General features: G+C 40.1%; 1 protein-coding gene across 1 annotated transcript in view; it reads left to right on the top strand.

The window, feature by feature from the left end:
* Positions 1-3,894: 3,894 nt before the first annotated feature.
* Positions 3,895-23,378, top strand: part of SHISA9 (shisa family member 9) — a gene marked incomplete at both ends in the record, with an annotated part of 157,266 nt that continues 137,782 nt past the window's right edge. The window contains 2 exons of the mRNA XM_079543133.1: positions 3,895-4,496; positions 11,811-11,938. Of these exons, the coding sequence (XP_079399259.1) occupies positions 3,895-4,496; positions 11,811-11,938 (730 nt within the window). The remainder of the gene's footprint in view (positions 4,497-11,810; positions 11,939-23,378) is intronic.

Raw genomic sequence — 23,378 nt, 5'->3', positions numbered from 1 at the left:
TGACGTGTAACGTTTGTAAGATGTTCTAAGTTGCTATGAATTCAAGCAGCCTCCTTGTTAAATACATTTTGTTGCTTCTTCAAAACTCGTGTTGGCTAATTTGTATGTCTCATGTTACCTTATTACTCGACAACAGACATATTCTAACATTTAAGTATACTGTTAAAAACTAGTAATTGTAAGTATGCTGCCACTTGGCCTCATGTAATTATCATCTGTTTTGTTTTCCAGCCATAGTACATTTCATGTCTATACATCCAAATATTCCATTGGAGTACAAAATGAATACATAGGAAGCAGACAGGTTAAGACACTGCTTAATTCTAGTTTCCACATGGAACTGCTTATCACAAAGTATTCTTCATATCAATACTGTCTGAGATCAGGCCTGCCTAGCTGCCTTTTCTGACAGATATTCTTGGTTATGGAGAGCCTGTTAATAATGATTGAACTACATGACATTTCTCTGGAATTAATGATTGACTAGAAGACTCCAGTGGCTCAGTGCTTGGCAGAGGACCATTCTCTCCAGCAGGCAGTCTTTCCCTAGGAAATACTCAGAGGTTGCATGAAGATTAGTATTATTATTTACAAAATGAAATAGTGAATTTTAAGCAGGATCATTGCAATTGCTCTGTGTTTTAATTGTTCAGTATTCTTCAGATTAATCTCCACCTCAGTGTTCAGGTTAACATGTGTTCTCTTTCTTAATTTTACTTTTTCAAAATCACTTATTTACATAAAAGCTTGCGAGAATCAGTTCTAATATTTCATACAAAACATAACATATATAATACACACATGTCTGTGCAAAGTATGAAGGTGTAATATGTTTGTTTAATTTCCACTAAGAAATGGCTATACAGTGCTATATACGTCCCCCCAAAAACCTGTTTTCTAGATTAAAATGGAACAAGCAATATTGCCATTGATTCACGTGTGAAAGTCTCATTGAAAATAGAGAAGTATAAGAGGACTAATGTGCTTTGTAGAAGGTCTGTGCCTACAGTTAAGTACTTCACTTAGCTAAGTGGATATGTGCTTGAGTAAAGACATGCTCTGTGGGTTGAAACTTCATGTTCTCAATTGTTCCAGAGGCAAAATACATTAGTTGTGGAATTAAGCTATAGAAAAAATAAGTAATTATTATTTACTTCAATGCAGTGACAAAAGGGATGTCTAGAAAACAGACAGTCCTGATGCTATATTGTGAAATCTTTTGTGTTTCTCAGCTTCATAAAGACAACTGAAATCAAAGTTTATTTACAGTTTTAATTGAAAAAAAAAACTCTAGAAAATCATGCAATGACCCAATACATGCCCCAGTACTGTATGAAAAGCCTGTTTCTCTCAGTTTTAGTTCTGTTATTTCCGTTGTTACGCTCAATGGTTATATATTTTGATCACATAGATAATTTGACAACTGCACACTAGGAAAGCATTATAACACACTGCAGCAGGCAAAAAAAAAGGGGGGGGGAGCTCACAATATAGTCAAGAATAAGTCGAGTTCACCCTTACAATTCTAAGAGATAACGTAGTGAAAATAACTTCACTAATATTACTAACGGGAACATCGGGCATAATTAGAGTAATTTATGATTTATTAGGGTAATAGGATTCATGGGTTCTGAGTTCAATAGGTCTTATGCTGTCACAGGAAACACTTTTTCAAAAAGCTTTGAATAACTCTCCTTTTTTTTTTTTTTTTTTTTTTTTTTTTCCTTCCCTAGTTCTGACCTCCATTTCCTAGGACACGCATTTAGAGTCAGATCCTGATCCACCACATGTTAGATTCTAGCCTAAATACTTTGTTGCTGTTGCACAATGCCCAAGGAAATCCCCAGGAACTTACCAAACAAGGAATGCATACCATAGCCAGTCAGGATTAATGGCCTACAGAATAAATCATTTTTGATGCTATTATTTCTGCACGTGCATGGCACTAATCATGCAAAATATTTAAGCAGCTTTTCAGCAAACAGGGGAGCTTGTGTAATCTTATGTACCTGACAAGACTGGCCTTTAAAAGTCTGCAGATACAACAGTATGATTCACTTTTGTGCTGTACCTTCAGCACAAATTGCATCACAAAGTGTTAAATAATAAATAACAGCAGAGTGAAGTATACACAAGAGAGGAATGATATGATTTCAGAGGAGACTTGAAAGGGGATGTTGATGAGGTGGAGGTGTTAAGAATTAAATATTAACAAAAAGGCTGGTTTGGCTGAGACCAATTGTTTTCCTCTGCTGAGGAATGAAGGGGCTTTCTGACCTGCAGGAAGGCTTTCTGCCAACCCGTTTGGTGGAATCATCACATTGTACTTGGAGTCTATTTTTAAGAGAAAGCAAAGGATCGCAATTAGCTAACGACAGCCCTCTCCAGTTCCAAACGTCTGCTTTGTCCTCTGCCTCACCTCTCGTTCACTACTGCTTCGCAAACCCACACGAACCTGGTCCGAGTTCCTGGGGAGCAGCGGCCACGCAGCCCCTCTCCCCGAGCTGAGGCCATCCAGACGTGTCCCTGAGGAGCGGGGGAGCTGCTCCTAACCCGGCCCACACGGCTACATCCCGCCATAACGGGCTTGTTTCCTACATTTGGTGGCAGCATAGCATTCAGGATAATACCACTGCTGTTCGTGCAGGTCGCTGCCAAAGCAAACGGTGGGATGACGGAGTCAAGCGGCAAGGAATGGCTAAAAACTCTTTCCCAGAGTCAATGCCGTGTTTGGAGGAAGTTATTTTAATTCAGCGTCTCACGGGCAGCCTTACCGCGTCCCCAGAAGCCAGCCCGACCGACATTGTAACGAGATTTCTAAATAACTGACGTGCAGGGGCAGCTCACGTTTAGCAGCCACACGCATAGCCCCGCCGCAAGCCGCGCAGCACGGGTAACGCGCTACCTGAGGGCAGCGCGCGTCCATGCCCGCGCTTTAGCGGAGACGCGGCCCCGTGCGCGGCGCACTGCCGGGACCCGCCCGCCCCTCGCAGGTGAGCGAAGCTCCAGCCGCACCGCCAAGCGCGCGCATAGCGGAGCGCTCCTCGCACTCCGGCGCGCACCTGGGCCTGGAGCCCGCGCGCTGCAGGGGGGCGCGAGACCGCAGCCGCCCGGCGCCGCGCCGCCCCCCGCCCCGTCCGGCCGTTACCCCGGAGCGGCGCGCAGGACGGGGAGAGGAGGCGCTGCCGCGCTTTCGAAGACGCACCTGTGGGGAGCGCCCACCTAAGCGGGAAGTCTCTTATGTAAGGGATCCGCGGCGGGGGACGGGCGCTTTGAGGGGCTGCTGGGCGCGAGTAAAGCCCCGCGGGGGAGGCTGCGCGGGAACGGGCGGCTCTGCAGAGCGGTGCCCGGGGAAAGGGGCCGCGCTCGGTTCCGCGGCGTTCGGGCGTCCGCCGGCGCCTCGGTGCCTAGGCTGGGCCGGCGGGGCCGCCTCGCCCTCACGCTCCGCCGCGGGGCAGCCTTCCCCCGCCGGCTGGATGCTGCCCCTCGGCTCGCCGGGCTCCGGCCAGGGGCTCTGCGGGCGCCGGCTGAGGGAGTCGCGCGACGGGCCGCGCCGGGCTCGGCGGGGGAGCGGAAGGCGGGCGCCAGGCGGCGCGAGGCGGCCCCGCTCCGGTCCTTCCCTCCCCTGCGGCGCCCTCGCCCCGGCGCTCCCGCCCCACGCCCCGCTCCCAGCCCGCTCTTCCGCGCTGCCCCGCGCCGCCGCCGCACCTCCGCCCCCCGCACTCCTCCTCCTCCTCCTCCCGCGTGCTCCTTCTCCGCGCTCCCCGCTCCACAAGTGCCGCTCGCTCGGCTCCTCCGGCGCAGGGAGGCGCGAGGCTGCGGCCCGCGCGGGGCCGTCCGTAGCGCTGAAGGCGAACGCGGCTGAGGCGCGCCCGGCCGTTGACCGAGCCCTTTATGTCCAGCTCCCGGCGCGGCGCAGCATCCAGCAAGTCGAGCGGCGGCGGCGGTGCTGAGCCGGGGCTGAGAGGCGGAATGGAAGGTTTCGTTCGGCTGCTCTTCGGTTACTTGGTGGCGGACTTGCTTACGCTGGTTTGTCGGGCTCAGGAGAAAGCCGGCCAGCAGCTGGGGAGTTTCGTGGTGCTCTCGGGAGGAAACCGCTCCAGCCTTGGGGAACAACCGGACCCCTCCGAGCCACCTCCCACCCCGGACTTCTGCAGGGGCTACTTCGACGTGATGGGGCAGTGGGACCCTCCCTTTAACTGCAGCTCGGGGGAGTTCATCTTCTGCTGCGGCACTTGTGGCTTCAGATTTTGCTGCAAGTTCAAGAAGACAAGGCTGGATCAAAGCACCTGCACGAACTACGAGACGCCGCTGTGGATGAACACTGGGAAGCCTCCTTCCCGCATAGATGACCCTCTGCACGACCCCACCAGGGATAAAACCAACCTCATCGTCTACATTATCTGTGGGGTTGTGGCAGTTATGGTGCTGGTGGGAATCTTCACCAAACTAGGGCTGGAAAAGGCACACAGACCTCAGCGGGAGCACATGTCCAGGTAAGGTTGAGTGTTGGGTGCGGGGTCCCTTCCTCCATCGCTCCTCTCCAAAAAAAAAAAAAAAAAAAAAAAAAAGCCCACGAGTTCCTAAACAATATGTCTACCCAGCCAGGCGGGCTTTATTCCCCTGCAAGGTAACTGAGACCAACTTCAGAGAGCAGGGCTTCTATGGTTCCCCAAGCCGAAGGTTATCATAGTGCATGCATACTGAAGAAGAATAGAAATTAATAGGGTAGTGTGCACACAGAGCAGTCAGTTTTTATCTGCAGCATTGGACATACTCCCCAGTAATATCCAGCAAGTCTTTCTACATACACTGTAGTTGAATAGGAAAAGAAAAAATTCTGAAACCAGAAAGAGTGAATTATAGAAAGCCTGGTAGGTTCTCTCTTCCAACTGTTTTGAAGCCTGGAAAATGTTTTTATCTTCTCAACTGAAGATGTAAACAAATGTCATCTCGCTCTCCCTTTCCAGCTGCAAAATGGTTTTGGCAGGACCTTCCCTACTCCCCCAGCCTTTGAAAGCGTGTGAGCTATTTGTAAAATATCTGAGCTGTGAAAATGAGCCAGGGTAGAAGGGAAGAGGGAGACAAAAAGGAAATGCTATTGTAGAATTGCTTAATGTTTTTTTCAGTTACTGTTGAGAATTTTAACACAATATGAAGATCTTGTCATCCATAAATGTGTTATACTCTGTATCCACTGTGTAATGGCTGAGTTACACCGAAGAGAACCTCCCCCACCTAGAGTTAGGCATGCTGTGTGCTGTCTACTCCAGATACAGGCTGCCTAGTGGTGGACAGGCAAGTGGGCAGCTTAGGACAGAGCCCAATGTCTTAAACAACGTATTCCAAACCAGGATTGTCACAGCAGTTCAAAATCAAGGCATAACACGTGTGCCAAGTTTGCAGTCTATCTGATTTTTTTTATGCTAATCCCAAGCACATGAAAGTAAAGCAGAGGCAGGGGGGGGAAGGCATTAAAAAAAGGGTATCTCTCCGTTAAAGAGCCTAAATTAATTCCAATGTCTTGGGCGACTTTAGAAATGCAGTGCAATTAAAAGGATGCCTTCTACTGGGCATGCAGTGAGGCAGAAAGATTCCCCTTGCCCTGGTGATGATGTAGTTCACAATCTTTAAAGCTTAGATGAAAAGTCTTTGAAATGTAGCTCAAGAAATCAACTCAACACTTGGAGCCGTATCACAGCAGCTTATCATGGAATGTACAGGAAAAAGCCACCAAAACTCCTGCAAAGGAATTGTCTGTTTGCTAAGTTATTTGCTATTTATAAACTGGCTGATATGGATACTACTGAGAACAAAACATCACAAATTTTAGTCAACTCAATACTGTGTGTCAGTGGCAATTCTGCAAAGCCAGTTTTCTTTGAGCAAGGTATATTAATCCTTTAGACATTTTGAATATTCTGACTGCAAAACTGAGTCAAAATAAATATAAATAATAAAGTGGATCCCACTTTATTTTTTAACTCTGACCCTTAAACTAAGGGGCTGAAGCTTGTTTGTGAAAAGCTGTCATATGCTTCAGTCTATTTCTGTGATGTCTTTGTGCAGGCAATAAGTCAAAGCTTGTAACAAAAAGCAGGACAAAGCAATGGTGTAGCCATCCCTGCTTATACCTGGCTTAAACAGATCCAACTTCTACTAACAGAAATACTTGCTGAAGAAGCTCTTTGTATTTGCTATCTCAAGTACAGGTGTTAAGTATTCTGAAATGATATTCTATCTTCTGATATTCTGGGAAACAGTATTACGAGGGACCAGAAAATATTCTGAGATCCCTGTCATGTGTGCATAAAGATTAGGTTTCTGAAGTGGTTCTTGGAAAGGTCATGTGTTATCCTAATTACTTAACATTGTCTGAGATCTTGTACCTTCCTCGCTGTGAAAACATTCAAATCAGGATTATAGCAACTGGGAAAGTCATGATCACATGGAAAAACAGTCACCCACTCACTGCACATAATAGCTAGTCATCTTCTGATGAAGCAGTACTACAGCTTTTTTTTTTTCCTCCCCAAAAGTTCTCACACTCCTATTACAGTTGTGTGGGGTGGGTCTGGTATAGCATTACTTGTAAAAGGAATTGATTTGTAAATCCTTTGGGCAATCTAAAAATCTTTCATTGAGTGAAGAACTGAAGTATCCTTTTATCCTCAAATGCGTGTTTAACTAAAACGTTCCATCCTCATTTTACACTACTAATACTCAGAAAAAGAAGTTGCAGTACTTAAGCAATAATTCATCAGTTTAAATAGTTAATAGTACCAGCAATTAAAATAATATCTAGTCTGTATTTGCATTCACCTTCTTTTGTAATACTAATTTCTACAATTAAAAAAAACATGCAGAACAAACCCAAATCAAAACTAGCACCCCTTATGCTTTTTTTCTGTACCAAATCTTATTGTAATGCACTGAGAGTGTTAGGTAGGCCAATTCAGAAGTGTAAGTGCTATTCCATTTTGGCTGGCAACAAGAAACATGCATACAGAGACTGATTTGATATCTATTTCCTTGCTAAGATTGTCTCTTTTCCCTCCCCTACCCACAGGTACAGGAAATAGTGGAATTCTCTCAATTCTTATGAACAAATTCACCTAAGTAAAGGCTAGTAGTGCTTATCAGATAAGGTGATGGATGATGTAAGCTGACTTTTTTATAAGAGCTGATTTTTTTTAAGGGAACAGGATACAACTGGTGTAAATTATGTAATTCCATTTTTCTATTTACTATTTAGAAACACAGAGACCTGCACGTGAGAATAAGAATGTTGACTTGTAAACAGGGAGCAGGTCTGTGCCATGCTTAGTAATTCCTTGCATCATTTCATCTTGAGGTCAGTGGATCTGCTGCTGAAGTAAGACACTTGTGTATGTTAGAGCAGAGAAAACTTCTCAGAGTTGGTGAGCTTAGTTTCTATAGCCTTTCATTATATTTTGTTTACTTCTATACCAAAACAAACCACGAACACTATTCATTTCATATGAATTTTCCTGAAATATTTCACAATGAAAGAACAGTGGGGAAATGTAGTTATACCCACAGCAAAAACAAGCAAACAAAAAACCCCACAAGAAAACCCAGTGGACAAGGCTATTTAGCACGAAGAAGTTGCTTACTTTTCTTTTAAGAAAAAATGCCAAATATGAAACTTGACAATTTCTTTCCTTTGCTTTTAAATAAAACACTCTTACTGTTGGCATGGAACTGTGAATATAGAAGATGAAAGTGGAGAATTAAGTATGGTATTAACTCTGCATCGTGTATTTCCCTTTAGACATCATATGATAATGCACTGTTTATATCATTTTCCCTTTTAAATTTGTTACTTGATATTACAAGGAGATAAATGTTCCCTCAGCTATGGTGTTCAGGAACCAAGCAGCAACAGTAGCGTCCAAGTAGAGTAACTCTTCCTTTACCTAAATGCCTTTCAAAAGAATAAGATGGTGTATGTTATCAGATGTGGCAGAGGGATTGCGTGTGGCAGTATCATGCCTAAAAGGAGAAGAGAAGCAATCTGTCTCCTGAAGCAGACCTCGAAGCCCTGCTGCTTAGGAGGGCAGCGCGTGCTTGCTGCTTAAGACTTGCATCAGAGAGACTTTCAGGCTCTGTAAAATGATGAATTCTTGAAAATGTGTAGAATAAGCAAAAGCTTTACTTCTTTTCCATGGAGGAGATCTTTCTGTAAACAAAACTACACCTTTGTCTTCTTCTCTAATCCTCATGGAGAATGTGCAAACAAACCTGGAACTGAACGAACAATATTTACACTCCTACTCCTAGCTCCTGTTGTCTTTTTTTTTGTTTTTTTTTTTCAAGCAGTGCTTCTGATAGCCAATAGCTGATAGTATGATAGTATAGCTGATTGTATAGCTGATAGCAGCTTTCCGAACATTATGAACCATCTGATCTCTTCTTTTATCCTTCTCAATGTGCTAAGCTCCTAAGTCAAGTCTTCTGTTGATTATTTGGAATGCATATGCCTGGGGCCAACAATAGTCTGACTTGCCAAAATGCTGAATCCTACATGTGAAATTATTTCCCTTATGGATTTAGACCCAGTTTTGGAGGCAAAATTTAACAACTGACCTTTCATGAAATAACTTGTGTTTCAGCTTCTTCAGGCTTATAACCATAAGGGAAATGCCTGGCTCCACGTGCTTTGTAACATCTGAAAATAGTATTATATACCCAAAGAGAAATCTTATTGCAGAAGAAATCACAAAGTTTTGTGACAGTTGGATAGCTCTGGGCCATGTTTAGGTAATGTTTTTCTACTTCAGTAAAACTGCAGTCAATGTCAATGTATCAATATATAGGACTTAGATATCACTATGTTTTACATTTCCTTAAAAAATTATTATGTATAGCAGTGGTGTGAATAAAGTCCCTCCACACATAAGTATCACTTTTTGTATGATGATATTCAGGTGAGAAATGCGCAAAGTCTGTTGGCAGTATTTTTTGAAGCAAGCATTCGTTCAAGGATGCTGCTGTGTACTCTGTATGCACAAAACTCTATATAGGCAAATCCCTAGGAAAAAAAATGCAGGTAACTGCATTGCCTTTGTGCTTCAGTAACATGAGCTGCCACACATTTTTAACTCTCCCTGACATCAGTGGAAGATAAGGACAAGCCTTTTGTTATATGAGCTATTTTGCCCTGGGAAGACTGTATAACTTTGGCTAGTACAGTACAAACATAGGTGCTGTGTCATTCAAAATCATTAAAAATAGAACTTGACGAGAAGTTCCTTTTTCCTTGACATATTTGCACAGCTAATTCCTTAAAACCTGACTGAAAAAAAAGCCACACTAAAGAGGTAGAAAACTCAGCTGGCATTTTCACAGTCAGTCAGTAGTTAATCTGCTGCCATTTAAAGTCTATAGTTAACAATATTCAACATCATATTAAGGGCAATGAGGAAGGCATTTCAGAAAACCTGTTCTTGCAAGGCTGGGAAATGCTACACTATGTATTACAGGTTCACACAATTTTAACTCCCGTGATGAAGGAACTTTGATTGGTGCTTCTTTCCCAGAAATGTGTCCATCTGCCTCTGGAAAAAAAATAAATATTGCATGAATTCATAGAATCATAGAATCACAAGGTTGGAAAGGACCTATAAGATCATCCAGTCCAACCGTCTCCTCATCACCACTGCCACCACCAGCACTAAACCACATCACGCAGCACGTCGTTCAGGTGCCTCTTGAACACTGCCAGGGACGGCGACTCCACCACCTCCCTGGGCAGCCATTGCACTGCCTGACCACTCTCTGAGAGAAGAAGTTCTTCCTTATGTCCAACTTAAACCTCCTCTGATACAACTTGTGGCCACTGCCCTGTGTGCTGCTCGTTGCCTGGGAGAAGAGGCCAAATCCCTCTTCGCCACAACCTCTCTTCAGGAGGTTGCAGAGTGCAGTGAGGTCTCCCCTGAGCCTCCTCTTCTCCAGACTGAATAATCCCAGCTCCCTCAGCCGCTCCTCCATAAGACTTGTGCTCCAGACCCCTCACCAGTTTCGTTGTCCTTCTCTGGACAGGCTCCAGGACCTCAATGTCTTTCCTGTAGTGAGGGGCAATTGACTAGAATTGACTAGATATTGATAGTTTTGGTTCCTGTTATTCTAAACCGTCTTTTGCAATATAGTGCTTTATTTTAGCATCTTTTTCTACATACCTTTGTGAGATCTCTCCTAGTGATTTTTATTTTTCTGCTACATAGGCCAGTTCTGCAATTTCTGCTGTATAAGCATTGCTTCAAATGGAAGCATTGCTCTGATACCATTACAAGTGGAGGCACTGCTCTGATACCATTAATCATTTTGTTACTACCTTCTGACCTTTCACAGCATTAAGAGAATATTCTGTAACATGTTGATCACAACTGTAACTAGCATTTAATAACATGATGCTAGCCCTAAACAGATGGAAACATCAGTACCATTCATCAGCGTGCCTGCAATCTGAGAGCAAGATTTATCTCAGAATTCCTCTTTGTATCTTAAGTGAAACAGCTATTTAATATTTAAAAGGACGGTGCTTCTTGATCAAGAAATCATCATGCAATGGTAGCACAGCGCATGAGCTGGATGATACTTGTTGTGACGTTCATCAGTGAACATGTTTACATTTATTTATTTGTTTATAAATTTGATGCACTGTCTGGGACACTGTATAATCTGGCAGAAAATTCAAGTAGACACAGTGCTTGGAAGATGCATTCATTCCCTTCAAAAAGTAGCTGAAGGCATCTAAAAATTAACACCAGTAAGATAAATGGAGGATGCAAATAATGATCAGTGATGTACTGACTTGCGTGACACTGATAAGACCCAGTGAGCGTTTCTGTTGCCAAAAGGAATGGTTTCTGCAGGTGGGCCGGTTATTTTTGGGGCACGGTGGTTCAGCTGGTAATGATGTGATGCGCACCTAGGGGCTAATCCTGCTCCTAGTGAAGTCAACGGTGAAACTCCACGGCCCAGAATCAGAGAGGGAGATATTGCCGCGCTGAGATTTTCAGAACTTAAAACGTGTGCGTTCTTACCTACGTGATTCACACTGGGCAGGTTGTTTGACAGGGAACCAGTCATAGAACCTACCCAAACGTGGGATGAGCCACTGTGTTACACAAAATTACTGCCTGCAGAAAACCCCCACGACCAGCTTCAGGTTGGGCCTGGCCATACTGTGAGGACTCCTTCTGCCTGCTCTCTGCTGCTGTAAAGCTTTCATCCTTTTTCCAGCAATGTTACCGTGCCAGCTTTGCTCTGATGTAATGATGAGGTCACTCTCATAGAAGTGAGGAAAGATGTTTTCAGCTGCCTCTTGAATGGAGAAAACTTAAAAACCTGCTTGTGGATGGTGCTGTGCCTACTGGATTGCTACAAGAAAATCAAAACCTTTCATCTTTGGTAACATTTTTCATTGAAAATGGTGGAGGCCACTGCACTGTGTGGTGCCCTGTGCAGCTGCATGTTTAAGAGTTGACTCTGACAGACCTGCTCAGTTTGTCTGCAAAGGCACTGTCACTGAGCGCAGGCAATGGATGAACTCTGCAAGTCTCAAAAAGTTTAAATTGTGTTCTCATAGAGCAAAGACAGCTGAAGAACTGAGTCTTAGTGAAGTCTCATGATGAATTTGAGTTCCTGATTTTTCTGTGAATAGGAACAGTTTCTCCAGTAGACACTATGGTAGACTATCCCAAACAGAAACAACACACCTGGACTGTATTGCAAATAAAGACATTTTGCAACAGGCTTATTCTGAAATTTTGTTTGTTTTTCAGGGCTCTCGCTGATGTGATGCGACCACAAGGTCCTTGTACAACAGATCATATGGAAAGAGATCTCAACATTGTAGTACACGTGCAACATTATGAAAACATGGAGACAAGACCTCCTCCAAATAATTTACGTAAGTGCTTTATAACTACATTAATATCTGGAATGCTCGCACTAAAATGATTTATTATGAAATGATATTGGTGGATGTCAAATGGGAATATGCAGTAGCAGGTTCTGGCAACTTAGAAATAATTTATCTCAGAATTAGAAATACCTAGATTTCCTGGTGCAAAAAGTGCAATGCTTACAGAAAACTATTTTGTTGAGAAAAAAAAAAAAGAGTTAGTCTTTGTTTTTAACCTTGTTGTCGTGGTTGACTGTTTCGAATCTTTGTCTAACTGATGTTTTTATTAAGCTCATCAACCTATTCCTTATTCTTGTTTTATTTTAGTATTAAAAAAAAAAACAAAAAAAAAAATGGCTAAGCTTACAGCAAGTTTTAACAAGATGCATCATACACCTGTAACACCCAAAAAGGAAGTGGTCCCATTGGGGTATCACCTAGTGGTCATCTTGTTATCATTGCCACTAGTAAAATAGTTAAATACATTCCTAAAGAGCATAAAGTTGTACCTAGTTTTCAATTTCCTCATTTTTCTTTTTTTTCTGTAATGGAAATTTGAGAGGAAAACTATTACGTTTTAAATAATTGTTTTGTATTTGCTATTATTTATTTGTTCAAGATAAAGTAAAACTACACCTTGGAGCTTCAGAGGAAATATGGTGACATTTCAAGGGCTTCTAGAATCCTAGGCACTTTATTTCTCAGTCTTCTGTTATACAGATGCAGATCTTTGTTGTGCTTTGATGTGTCCCATTATGAACAGTTTGACTATAATTTTAATTTGCATACGTTTATATTGTATCCTTCTATATTATATATACACACAGAAGTTACAGATTACATGTTTACAATTTCAAGTTCAGTTAAAGAGGATCATTCAGGAAGGAATGGGTTATTAGACAGTAAATGGCTTTATTCTGTGCTGTAGAGCAATGCCGTGGAGCATTCTGCTGCATGTATATTTTTTCCTGCATTGGTATTTGGGTTCTGAAACATTCAAAGTATAGTCTTATATTTTTCCTTATCTTTCTATAAATGGAGAAAGCAGAAAATTTGCTTATATTTAGATAAAGAATTAGTTTTGTTCAGAGCAGACAGTGCTGTTATTGTGAGATTTTATTGCTCTTCTTTTCGGGTGAACATTGTAAGAACAGGGAGAGAAAGAGAAGGTTCATGTGCTGGGTGCACTCCTGGTGTTTGTTTTGTGGTAAAGGCTGATGGTGATTTCTTACGCGCATGGTTACAGGACAACAGGAGAGAATTAAAGCTGTGACCTCTAATAAAGATTCCACCTATAGCGAAGTCTGACATCTAATCTGTCTGCACTACTCAACAGCAAAGTACTTCCTGGGCATGTGCAGCTCTACACTACTGAAGGGGAAATACACACATACTGCAGCATTACATCTCTTAATTGCATAGAAGCACAGTTTCTTATGAGGAACTTATGCTTCTCTCCCAATCAAAGCTACTCTAACTGCTTTTTGCTCCTGTGGTTTGAGGAAGATATGCTCTCTTACTCTCTCTCTTTGCTCTGTGTATTAGTTCTTTGCCAATCTCTTCTGATCCTTCCAGTGACTGTGCTTTCAAGCAGGAAGATGCCAAATGCTAATGGTCAGGTTACAACCCTTAGTTTCTGTCATATATGAAATGTATATTTAGAATCTCAGTTAATGAAGAGAGCCAGAAAGTTAATAGATTCCTACTACATTGACTGCATTTGGAATTTTGTAATCTTCATACTGAGGTTTTGCTTAAGAATTTCTATACTACAATATATGGCATACTACAGTGAGTCTTTAAGTTATTCTATTTTTAATTAAGATTTAAGCCTTTGTTCTATAAACTGTTGCACTTGTCTTTCCACTAAGATGGACATAATTACAACACCAAAGAAGATAAGTGTAATGGTACCTTAGGAGCTTGACTTACGTACCACATCGATCCCAGAATGTGTCCCTCTAGCACACATTATATATGAAGATCTTGCTTCACTGCAGTTTACCACTTAGAATTCCTACTGGTATGTTGGAGCAATCTAAACACCCCTAGGTGATGAAAAGGAGCCAGTCTCAGGACTGCTTCAGATGCAGCTCAGGCATTTCTGCTATGTATGGAAACCTTGGGGGGAAAAAAAAAAAGCAGTAAAGATGGCAGCTGCTTCAGTCTTTAGTCAAATTTATGGATTAAGTCAGTCAATTTTTTGGCATTCTTTAATTAATGTTACATACATTTGCTTTGTAGCTTTGGTGGTTTTTTTTTTTTTTTTTTTTTGCCACTACGTTGCCTGATAAATTCATCAAAAACATGAACTTGTTGAATTGGTCTGTACATCAAACGTGATTAAAGTGTGCTGAGTGCAAATGCATCACAGTGCTGGAAAAGGCTTGAGAAAGAAGAATTATTCAGAAATGTTTCCTAAGCCCAATATCTTAGCAATTTGAAATTCTACAGCGGAGTTCTGAGACACTGTAAGAATGCAGGTATTACTTACAGAAACTTTCTCAGTTCAGCATTGCCTATTCTAGTGCTGGAAAAGTGACTTCGTGGGGTATTTTTAGAAGTAAATTAGCAAAGCTCAATTACAGCTTTCACTGAACTTCTATTCCAGATCTTTACTTACACAGAGAAAATGAAGTACTACAAACTTATAGCATCAGACACTTTGGTATATATATTTTAAGTTCTCTTTGCTAAGTTACCACTTTCTACCTACTAGCTATCTCAAAATGAAACATGAGAATTTGATACTAATGTACTTTTCACATTGGTCTGTAGATATGAAGAAGGCAGGATAATCTCTTAGGCAGTAGGTACCATTTCCATATTGCATCTTTCAAAATATTGACAAAATGCTGAAGGCCCAACATTTTAATAATGTTCTAATTTAAATATTCATTTTCTCTACTGCCCTCCTGAAAAAACATCTTGCTGGTGCTGCCAGCCCACTCTGGAGGTGTCTCTTCACCCCCTGCAAAGGGATGCTATGTCAAAATGACAAACTTTCCTTGATCTCTGACACTGAAAATGAGTGTGTTTTTGTCTTTGGACTGTTTATCACCAGAGAACAAAGGTTTATAAGAACAGCTATTTGCCAAAAGCAATAGCACAATGCAAGGCCAAAGTAAAATTTATTTTCAGCACCTTGCAGTCTAAGCAAGTACAGTTTGAGTTTTCTGGAACTCAGAAAAGCCATACTGGGCGTCCTGGAAAAACAGATTTTCTTTTCTGTGCCCAGGTAAATCCAGACAACCTCAACATTTATTAGTGAAGGCTGCTTTGTCCTTAGTGGTTGTTAGTTGCCATAATTTTTTCCTGAAAATGTGCTTTATTGAGGATTACTCTTCCATTATTTTACATCACTTGAACACCTTGGAATGGAACAGTGCTTTGTAAACAAGCAGCAGTTCTCTACCTAGAATTACCACATATTAAACACAATTAAAAAAAAAAAAAAAAAAGGCATTTGTGAGTTATATTAAAAACGAAACCAAAAGGAAATATTTCTACCGAATTTGAGATTTTGTTCATCTCTATTTAACTTTCACAGATCTTAACAGAGCAACAGCATTCAAGATTTTTTTTTCCTACTCACTGTGTTAGAGGTCAGCAATTTATTAAACTTGGGATTATAAAACCACCGCATCGGGATTTAGGAGCCTTTCTAGCTACATGCTTTTTTCCGGAAGATGATTGCTGGTATTATTTCTGATTCATATTTTATGATGGCAGAAAGCAGCACTTATGTTAGAATTGTCCACAATCACTTTTCTTAATGATCAGAAAAAGCTCAGTTTCTACCACCTTGCATTAAGGTATTTAAAGCATTCATGCAGAATCCAGAGATTGAGCTGACTTTAAAGGGAAGTCAGTTCGAGACTAAGGTGAAACTTTCAAGGCGAAATGCTAGCTTTTAGTCAGCTTGACATATATGGGTTATTTCTTCTTTTTGAATTTAACACAAAGTGTTGCACTATATCAAAATAGCCCATTTTAATACTAGTCCAGGATTTGCTGCATGCACGATTAAAACAACTTTTCCTTGTCTTAAATATATGCAAGGGAATACTGTGTTTGCTGCTGTATTTGGTTGTCAGTTGTTCTGGACGAATGCTCATTACAAATGCTAATACTGAAAACAGAGCTAAGATGTTTCTATAACTGATGCCTGATGATAAGATAATTTTATTCTATTTTTTGTTTCTTTGTTTGCACTGGACAGTTAGAATATAAAGAGGAGAGTATTTACCAAAGTTCTCACATACTGGAATAACATTTTGTATCACGTGTTCCTATGCATCTCCCATGGCTATAACATGAAGCTCAATCTGTTTTCCTGTGAAACTGTCACTAATTTGACACTGTGAAAATGCAGTCAGAATTTGCAAGAGTTTTTTTTCCCCCCAGTCTTTTTCACCCTTTGTGAATATACTTTTGTTGTTTAATGCAGTGCTCTTTGGCAAACTAATTAAACTGAAAATTTAAACATAATCTGATATGGACAAGTTTATGGTTCAGTACTGCATTGTCTAGCCATAATTCCTGCTTTTGCTCCCTGGAAATAAGCATCCAGGCTTACTGAGAAACTGGTGAACTACTGTCTTTGAAATGCAAAGCTTTTGGAGTACATAAAATACAAACTAATTTGCTTACTTGCCTAGTTATGAAGCAGCAGACAATGTGCAGGTATTACGTAATAACAGACTTCTGTTGATAGGGGCTTCAAAACAGTATTGAAAACATTGCTCCAATAACGGATGCAAAACGCAAAGGACTGAGCAAATAACTTCATGCTTTGCCTCATTGCTATCTAGGTTGCTGGATTACAGTAAAATGCTTTTTTAGACCTGATTATATACACAGGTCCAGCCCAAAGGAACTGGACTAATTCTACATAAGTGTTAATTGACTGTTACCTCCTCACTCAGAAAGACAAAGTACAGGTAGAAAAGCTGACCTCTAGAGAAAAGGCTCCAGCCATGTCTTATGAGCAAAGAGATGGAGAGCACCAAGTTTCCAGCCAAAGCACTGTGACCAAAAGAGAAGTGAAGAAGTACTGCTGATGGAGTGTTCTGAGACAGTAAAGAATGAGGTAGAATAAAACGGCCATTAATTGGACAGTATACTTAGTTCACAAGAAACCACAATGCTGTGGGAAAGGACAGGAACTGTAGTCAATAAGCATGAGGAATTTGTTTCCATCTGAAGCCTTAGTTTTCACTAGCATGCAAAAATTAATTTTACCAATTCATAACCTACCCAGGAAGCACCTTAACACTGTTAAAAAAAAAGTTATACTTTATAGATAGTTGCTGACCTAAAAGCTAGTAGGCTCAGATTAGCCCTGGAAGAAGACTACTTAGTGTTACATTTTGGACAAGGAAAAATTTGACTTTTAAATTACATACTTTACAAAAGTAATAATCTAAGAAAAATGGCGCAGCATCACCATAACCCATGTCAAAAAAAAAAAGTAAATATATACATATATTTTTTAAACAGTTTCCGGTTGAGGTTAAAAACAGCACAACCATCTTGAGACCACTTTTAAAACAACTTGAAATTAAATTCTGGATATTGACATCAACTGATATTATAGTATCCAGTAGAACTTCAAAGCATTAGCAAATTGATGATAGAATTTGTTATTTTTTAATAGATTTTTAAAAATTAACAATACTACAGCGACAGTGATAAGTATTACAACTTCAAACCTCCCATGCTGGAAACACAATTTCCCATAGAACTTTCCATAGAAATGCATATTTAGATTCATTCCTTTTTCAACCCACTCACTCGCTGTTAATGGCAGTGATGCTTAGTCTGTTTTGAATGGTTGTTTAGCCTCATAATTATTAATATTAAAATGTTGGTAATTTACATTCAGATTTTAATTCAGATTCACGATGCTGATTTTTGAGAACCTTCTTGTAACACCAAAGAGTAATTAAATTCCTTTAATATCCAACCTGTAGTGAGAGCTTCTGAGTTTATTTAGGAAAGATAAAACATGAAGAAAAATGAAGTATCTCATTAAGCAGTGACTGTGGTACTTTTCTTTAATTCATTAGGAAAAAAGGATAATTTTGAAGTTGTTAATATATACTACACACAATAGTTTTTCATTTACAGCTACATCTGTCTTCACCTAGGTACATATGTCAGAACATGACTAGTTCCTTGCTTTTGGGATCATCTTGTTGGCTTAATCTAGAAATGAAAAAATAAGCTTAGGCAGTTAAACACAATTGTTGGCACGAACAAGGACTGAGTATGCTGGGTCTATAATCACAGAATTGTAGGGGTTGGAAGGGACCTCCAGAGCTCATGGAGTCCAACCCCCTGCCAAAGCAGTTCCCTACAGCAGGTCGCACAGGTTGGCATCCAGGCAGGTCTTGAACATCTCCAGAGAAGGAGACTCCACCACCTCCCTGGGCAGCCTGTTCCAGTGCAACTGGATCCAATACAACTTTGAACTTGAAGTTACTGCAGAAGTTCACTGGCTTTCTTCCTTATTCTATAAATATTTCTTGGTTAATATGATTTCATTGGAAAAAAACAATACGAATGTTGCGTACCCTTTCTGCAGTTTTAGTCAATGAGATATGTTTTGAACAACAGTAGGTTCATAAGCTTTGTTCAATTAACCATTTCTATTAGGACTCAACAATGAAGTTTTTGCTGTCTTCATTTATTGTGCAGTAAGATTAATTAGATTACATTACTGTCTTGCATCCTATAATTTAGGTTTAGTGAGCTTTTTATTACAATATGTCAAACTTATCTGAATTAAAGCATTCATCACAGTAATACGTATTTGGGAGAAATACAGTTAATCACTGACATCCTTCAGTGGCAGTAATTAACATGGTTATCAAATTATGAAATATTTTATAATGAATTTTAAAATATTGAACAATTAATTTATAAACCAAAAACAGTCATAGATTCACAACAATAGAAGAGTACCGCAGTAACAGACTATTACCTAGTTAGTTCTGAGTCACACAACAGCAAACTTGAAAAGTGCTTATGAATGATGACACTTATTTTGATGTAATCAGGTGCAGATTTGAGTACTTTGAAATGCTGCCCAATGGCACAGAGATGTATTTTACATCTAGCAGACGAAAAGTTCACTATTTAAATAGTTCGACTTTGGAAAATAGTTATGCTTCTCTTAAGTTTCTCTTGAATCCGCTTTTACTTCTGTACCGTCACCATAAGTATTTAATAAGGGTTTGGTTCCCCAGGAAACTGTTATTAAGTATTGATAAGCCAACACTCGTCTGAAAACAAAGGCAATCGTTAGGAAGAATAAGCATCATGCACTGTTTTGGTGCCTTGCCACGTAAGTCTTATTTGTTAAGTGTTATTAGTGAAGTACTATTCACATAACATCAATTTAGTATCTAAAATGGTATTTTGTTCTTGGACAGGTAAGTTGAATAATACTATTCTCAACACTGCATAATTTCCAGTGCAAAATATTCCCATTTTTCATCTTAGCCATCAGCAAGGTCCATCATCAGCGCTTCTTATCTGTTGTAATCTTTCTTGCAGGAAATCTTGATTTAAAAACTGATACAGTAAAGAATGCCAGAGTAATAGGATTCATGTTTGGAAAACAACAACAACATCATCAACAGTCAAAAAACTAACAGACAAACAAACATAAAAAACAAATTAAAAGCACCTTTTGCTTTCACGGTCAGTTTGCCAACATCACACAGACAAACTGCACTGCCTTTTCTGTGCTGAAACAATATTGTTTTCTAACTGCTGGCTTACTGGATCGTCTTTCTAAATCTCCTAGCTCCCAGCCTCATGTTTTGTGTCAAAAATCTTAGATTTATAACAAAAATCATAAAAACAGACACCTATGTATCAATGGATTCATATCTACGCATTAGGGGCAAGCATAAACTATTCTAAACTGATTTATCCACAGTTAAACAGACACTTTTATGAATGTTTTAAACTTTAACACTGTATTTTAAATTTTGAAATGCTGTTGTCAGATTACTTCTCTTCATTTTTTAATGCAGGCACACCAACTTTGCCAACCACAATCAGTACAGTAGTTACAAAATAAAGTAGAGACGGACAGCATACATTAAAGAGCTTATGAACACACATTCCAGTATTACAAGGTGATTGTGGTATTCAGTGAATATTGGCACAAATTTCAATCTATAGTTTCAATCAAATGATTTTTAGAAGCTTCGTTCCATGTTCTATACTTTATATCATAGTTTTATTTGAAATATGCACATTGACTTTATCTAACAGTAAAAAGACTGAAGTCAGCTAAGGGAACTGAGTACTTAAGAAATTGCATTGCTGTTGATTTGATAATAGGAACAATAGTTGAAAAAAATCTCTAGTATCATCACATAAAACTGCATTATAATCACTCACAGATTATTACAGGGCGTATTCTAGTTTTTTATTTTATATACAAACAATTGTCATCTTCAGTTTTTAGTCAACACATTTGAATAGCTTTTAAGAACTTTTCATTAACATACTTTTGTTTGTAACTGATACATCTAAGAAACATATGTCCACATGCACAGTTTAGGGTTATAACTATACTTCTGCATTCACAATGAATTTGTAATATAGTCCAAAATAACCCAGTTATGTTTTACCAGCTAATCCCTACCAAGGAAAGGAAATGCATGTTCAACATACAGATATTTATGCACACGTGAGCACAAAGGAGAGAGCAGGTGCACAACAAAATCTGTATACCTCATTAGGGTTAGCAATTATTTATTTACCTGGAAGCATCCACAATCAAGTTCCTCAAATGCAGATACTTTATATCCTGAAGAGTTTGCTGTTAACTATGTTATTTTGGCTTTTGTACTCCACAGCAATAGCTAGGGAATAAAAAAAAAAAAAAAAAAAGAACAAAAAACATACCAGCCTTCTCTGTGTAGCCAGTTGCTCTTTCAAGGCTTACCCTGATTATCCCCTATCACAGAATCACTGAAACACCAAGGTTGGAAAAGACCTACAAGATCATCCAGTCCAACCATCCACCTATCACCAATAGTTCTCACTAAACCACATCCATCAACACAACATCCAAAAGTTCCTTGAACACCTCCAGGGTCAGTGAATCCACCACCTCCCTGGGCAGCCCATTCCACTCGTACAGAGTGGTCACTTTTGAACTGCTTTACTGTTTTTTTTCTTAAAGTGTTCTTTGTGCATTTCTTATTGCTGCTTCTTCTGCTACCTGTAACAAGCTGAGTTTCCTTAGGAACAAGTAGTATTTGATGATGTTAATTTCCACTGGGTTAGAAAGCATATGGTTGACCATTCTGGACAAAATTTGAAAATACCACAGTACAGAAAAATATTTCAAGTGTCTCTATTAGCATTTTGTCTTAACAACAGGGCACTGAGGATGAGCTACTTCAGCCATGAATTACTGCAAGCTCATGGACACAGGTCAGAGACAGGTCAAGCACAGCCTTCTCCCAGGGGCATTACAACTCCAACTCACTTTGGGCTTCATACCTATCTTACTGAGGAGAATCAGAGTTTTGTTATTAATCCAGAATACAAGATATAAAGGGACACAGGGTATTTTTCTTGTATCTTGTGACCAAAAAAAACTTTCATACAGCTTAGAGGATTCAGTGATCGAGAAGCAAAAATGCGTGCTCTTCATTGCAAAGAGTAGTGAAGGCTGGGCAGAGCAAGCAGTGGAAACCAGGAAAGCATCCAGGGAAACCAGGAGGCTGGAAGTGGTTTCCAGGTAGATGCACCTTCCAACTCAGAAGAGGCTGGGAGGCTGCAGATAAGGAAAATGGCCATGCCCTTGGCACAGATAACAACAGAGCCAGCCATTTCTGCTTTTTTTTTCCCCATGCTCCTACCCTTCAGCAGCAGAGCTGCTGCATCTGAACAGCCTCTGCCATCTCCAGGATGCAATCCAGGCCTGAAGGCTTTCTGGATGTAGTGAAATCTCAGTGCCTGAGCCTTGGCACAATTTAGGACTGCAGGTGGCAGCTTTCACTTACTGCAGATGTTCTGAAATTTCTCTGGGCACTGTAGATGCAGAGACCTGTGCACAGTGGGGAATTGTTTCCTCCATGAGAGGAGAGGCCTGAATGAAACAAGTCCATGTTTGGGAAGGACCATTGGCCAAAAGCAGACTCAATGGCCAGCAAGGTTTGGTCTGTGTAAAACAATGTGGTTCTCGACTCTGCAGCAAATGGAGATGAGTTCTTGAACATTCTCCCATTAAAAGGAATGAGGACTACTGACAGTAATTTTAATCAAGAGCAGAAGGAAACATCATTACTTCCAGCATCAACCAGGAGCTAAACTGGGGAAGACACTCATAATTTGCGTACCTGGCTCTTTCTTTTATACCCCTGAAGGTTGTAAAGGGAAAAAGGCTGTGTTAGATGCAAAGCAGTTCCTGCTGGGCACAGGGCTGAGGATCACGAATGGCACTGCTTCCTGAAGAGCTCTGCTCTACCTCATCAGATAACTACCTTCATACAGATTTTGTATTTATCATAACTCATGTTTTTCATGGCGAAACCTCTCTCCCAATTCAATTAGAACAGTTTCAAGTTTATAGTCATAGCTCTGTAGCTGAATTGCCATTAAATACTTAAACTAACTCCTATAAGGATTTTTAAGCAACATCATTTGCATTTATAATTCATTACTTCTTTCCCATCCCTTTAAAATTACTTTTCTTTTGTTCTTGCTTTTTGTCCTTGCTGTATATCAAAGCACTTAGGAAAAGAGGTAAAATTTCTCTCAAAAATAAATCTTAATAATTAAGATCTTGCTCTTAACAGAGGAGCAAGATCTCTTCTATGGAAAAGATCCATAGAAAAATCAGAAAAATAAGTCAGCTTACAATCTGTAGGGTAAAACATTTGCAGAAGGCTTATTCATAGATGCTTAATTAAAATAAAGATTTCTTTAAGAGCTGTAATGAGCAGAACTCATGTAGGTATCTCCTTACTCTCTAGTATCTGTTCAGGGATTACCTTGAGTCCACAAGTTTGCGCATTAAAGCGAAGAACTAAAATCTCACTTCTGTGTCCAGCTTGTTATTCCTAGTCATCCCAAGCTGTGATTGTGATGGCAGAATCCAGGGGCCGAGCTTGGATAGTGCTTCTAGCAAAAACAGTAACAATTACCAGAAACTTTGGAATCTTGAATATTTAAATTTAAACTGTGCTTCTCTGCAGATATTCACATTTTAGCAGATATATTATAGAAGATGTATATAAAATTTAACTTTTTTTTTATTAGGAGGCTCTTTCCCTGACTTGTTCCTTATATTAATAATTTAGTGCACCCACCCAGAAGTTGCATAATGCCAATTCTTTTTCCAGCTGTGACTCTATGTCTTATAGAGGGGTATAAATAACTGTGTGCAAATGGATTAGCTCTATTTCCT

This window comes from Tetrao urogallus (assembly GCF_951394365.1).
Source record: "Tetrao urogallus genome assembly, chromosome: 15".
NCBI classification, from domain to species: Eukaryota; Metazoa; Chordata; class Aves; order Galliformes; family Phasianidae; genus Tetrao; species Tetrao urogallus.
Note: the sequence above shows the minus strand (reverse complement) of the source record. Positions and strands in the feature narration are given on the sequence as shown.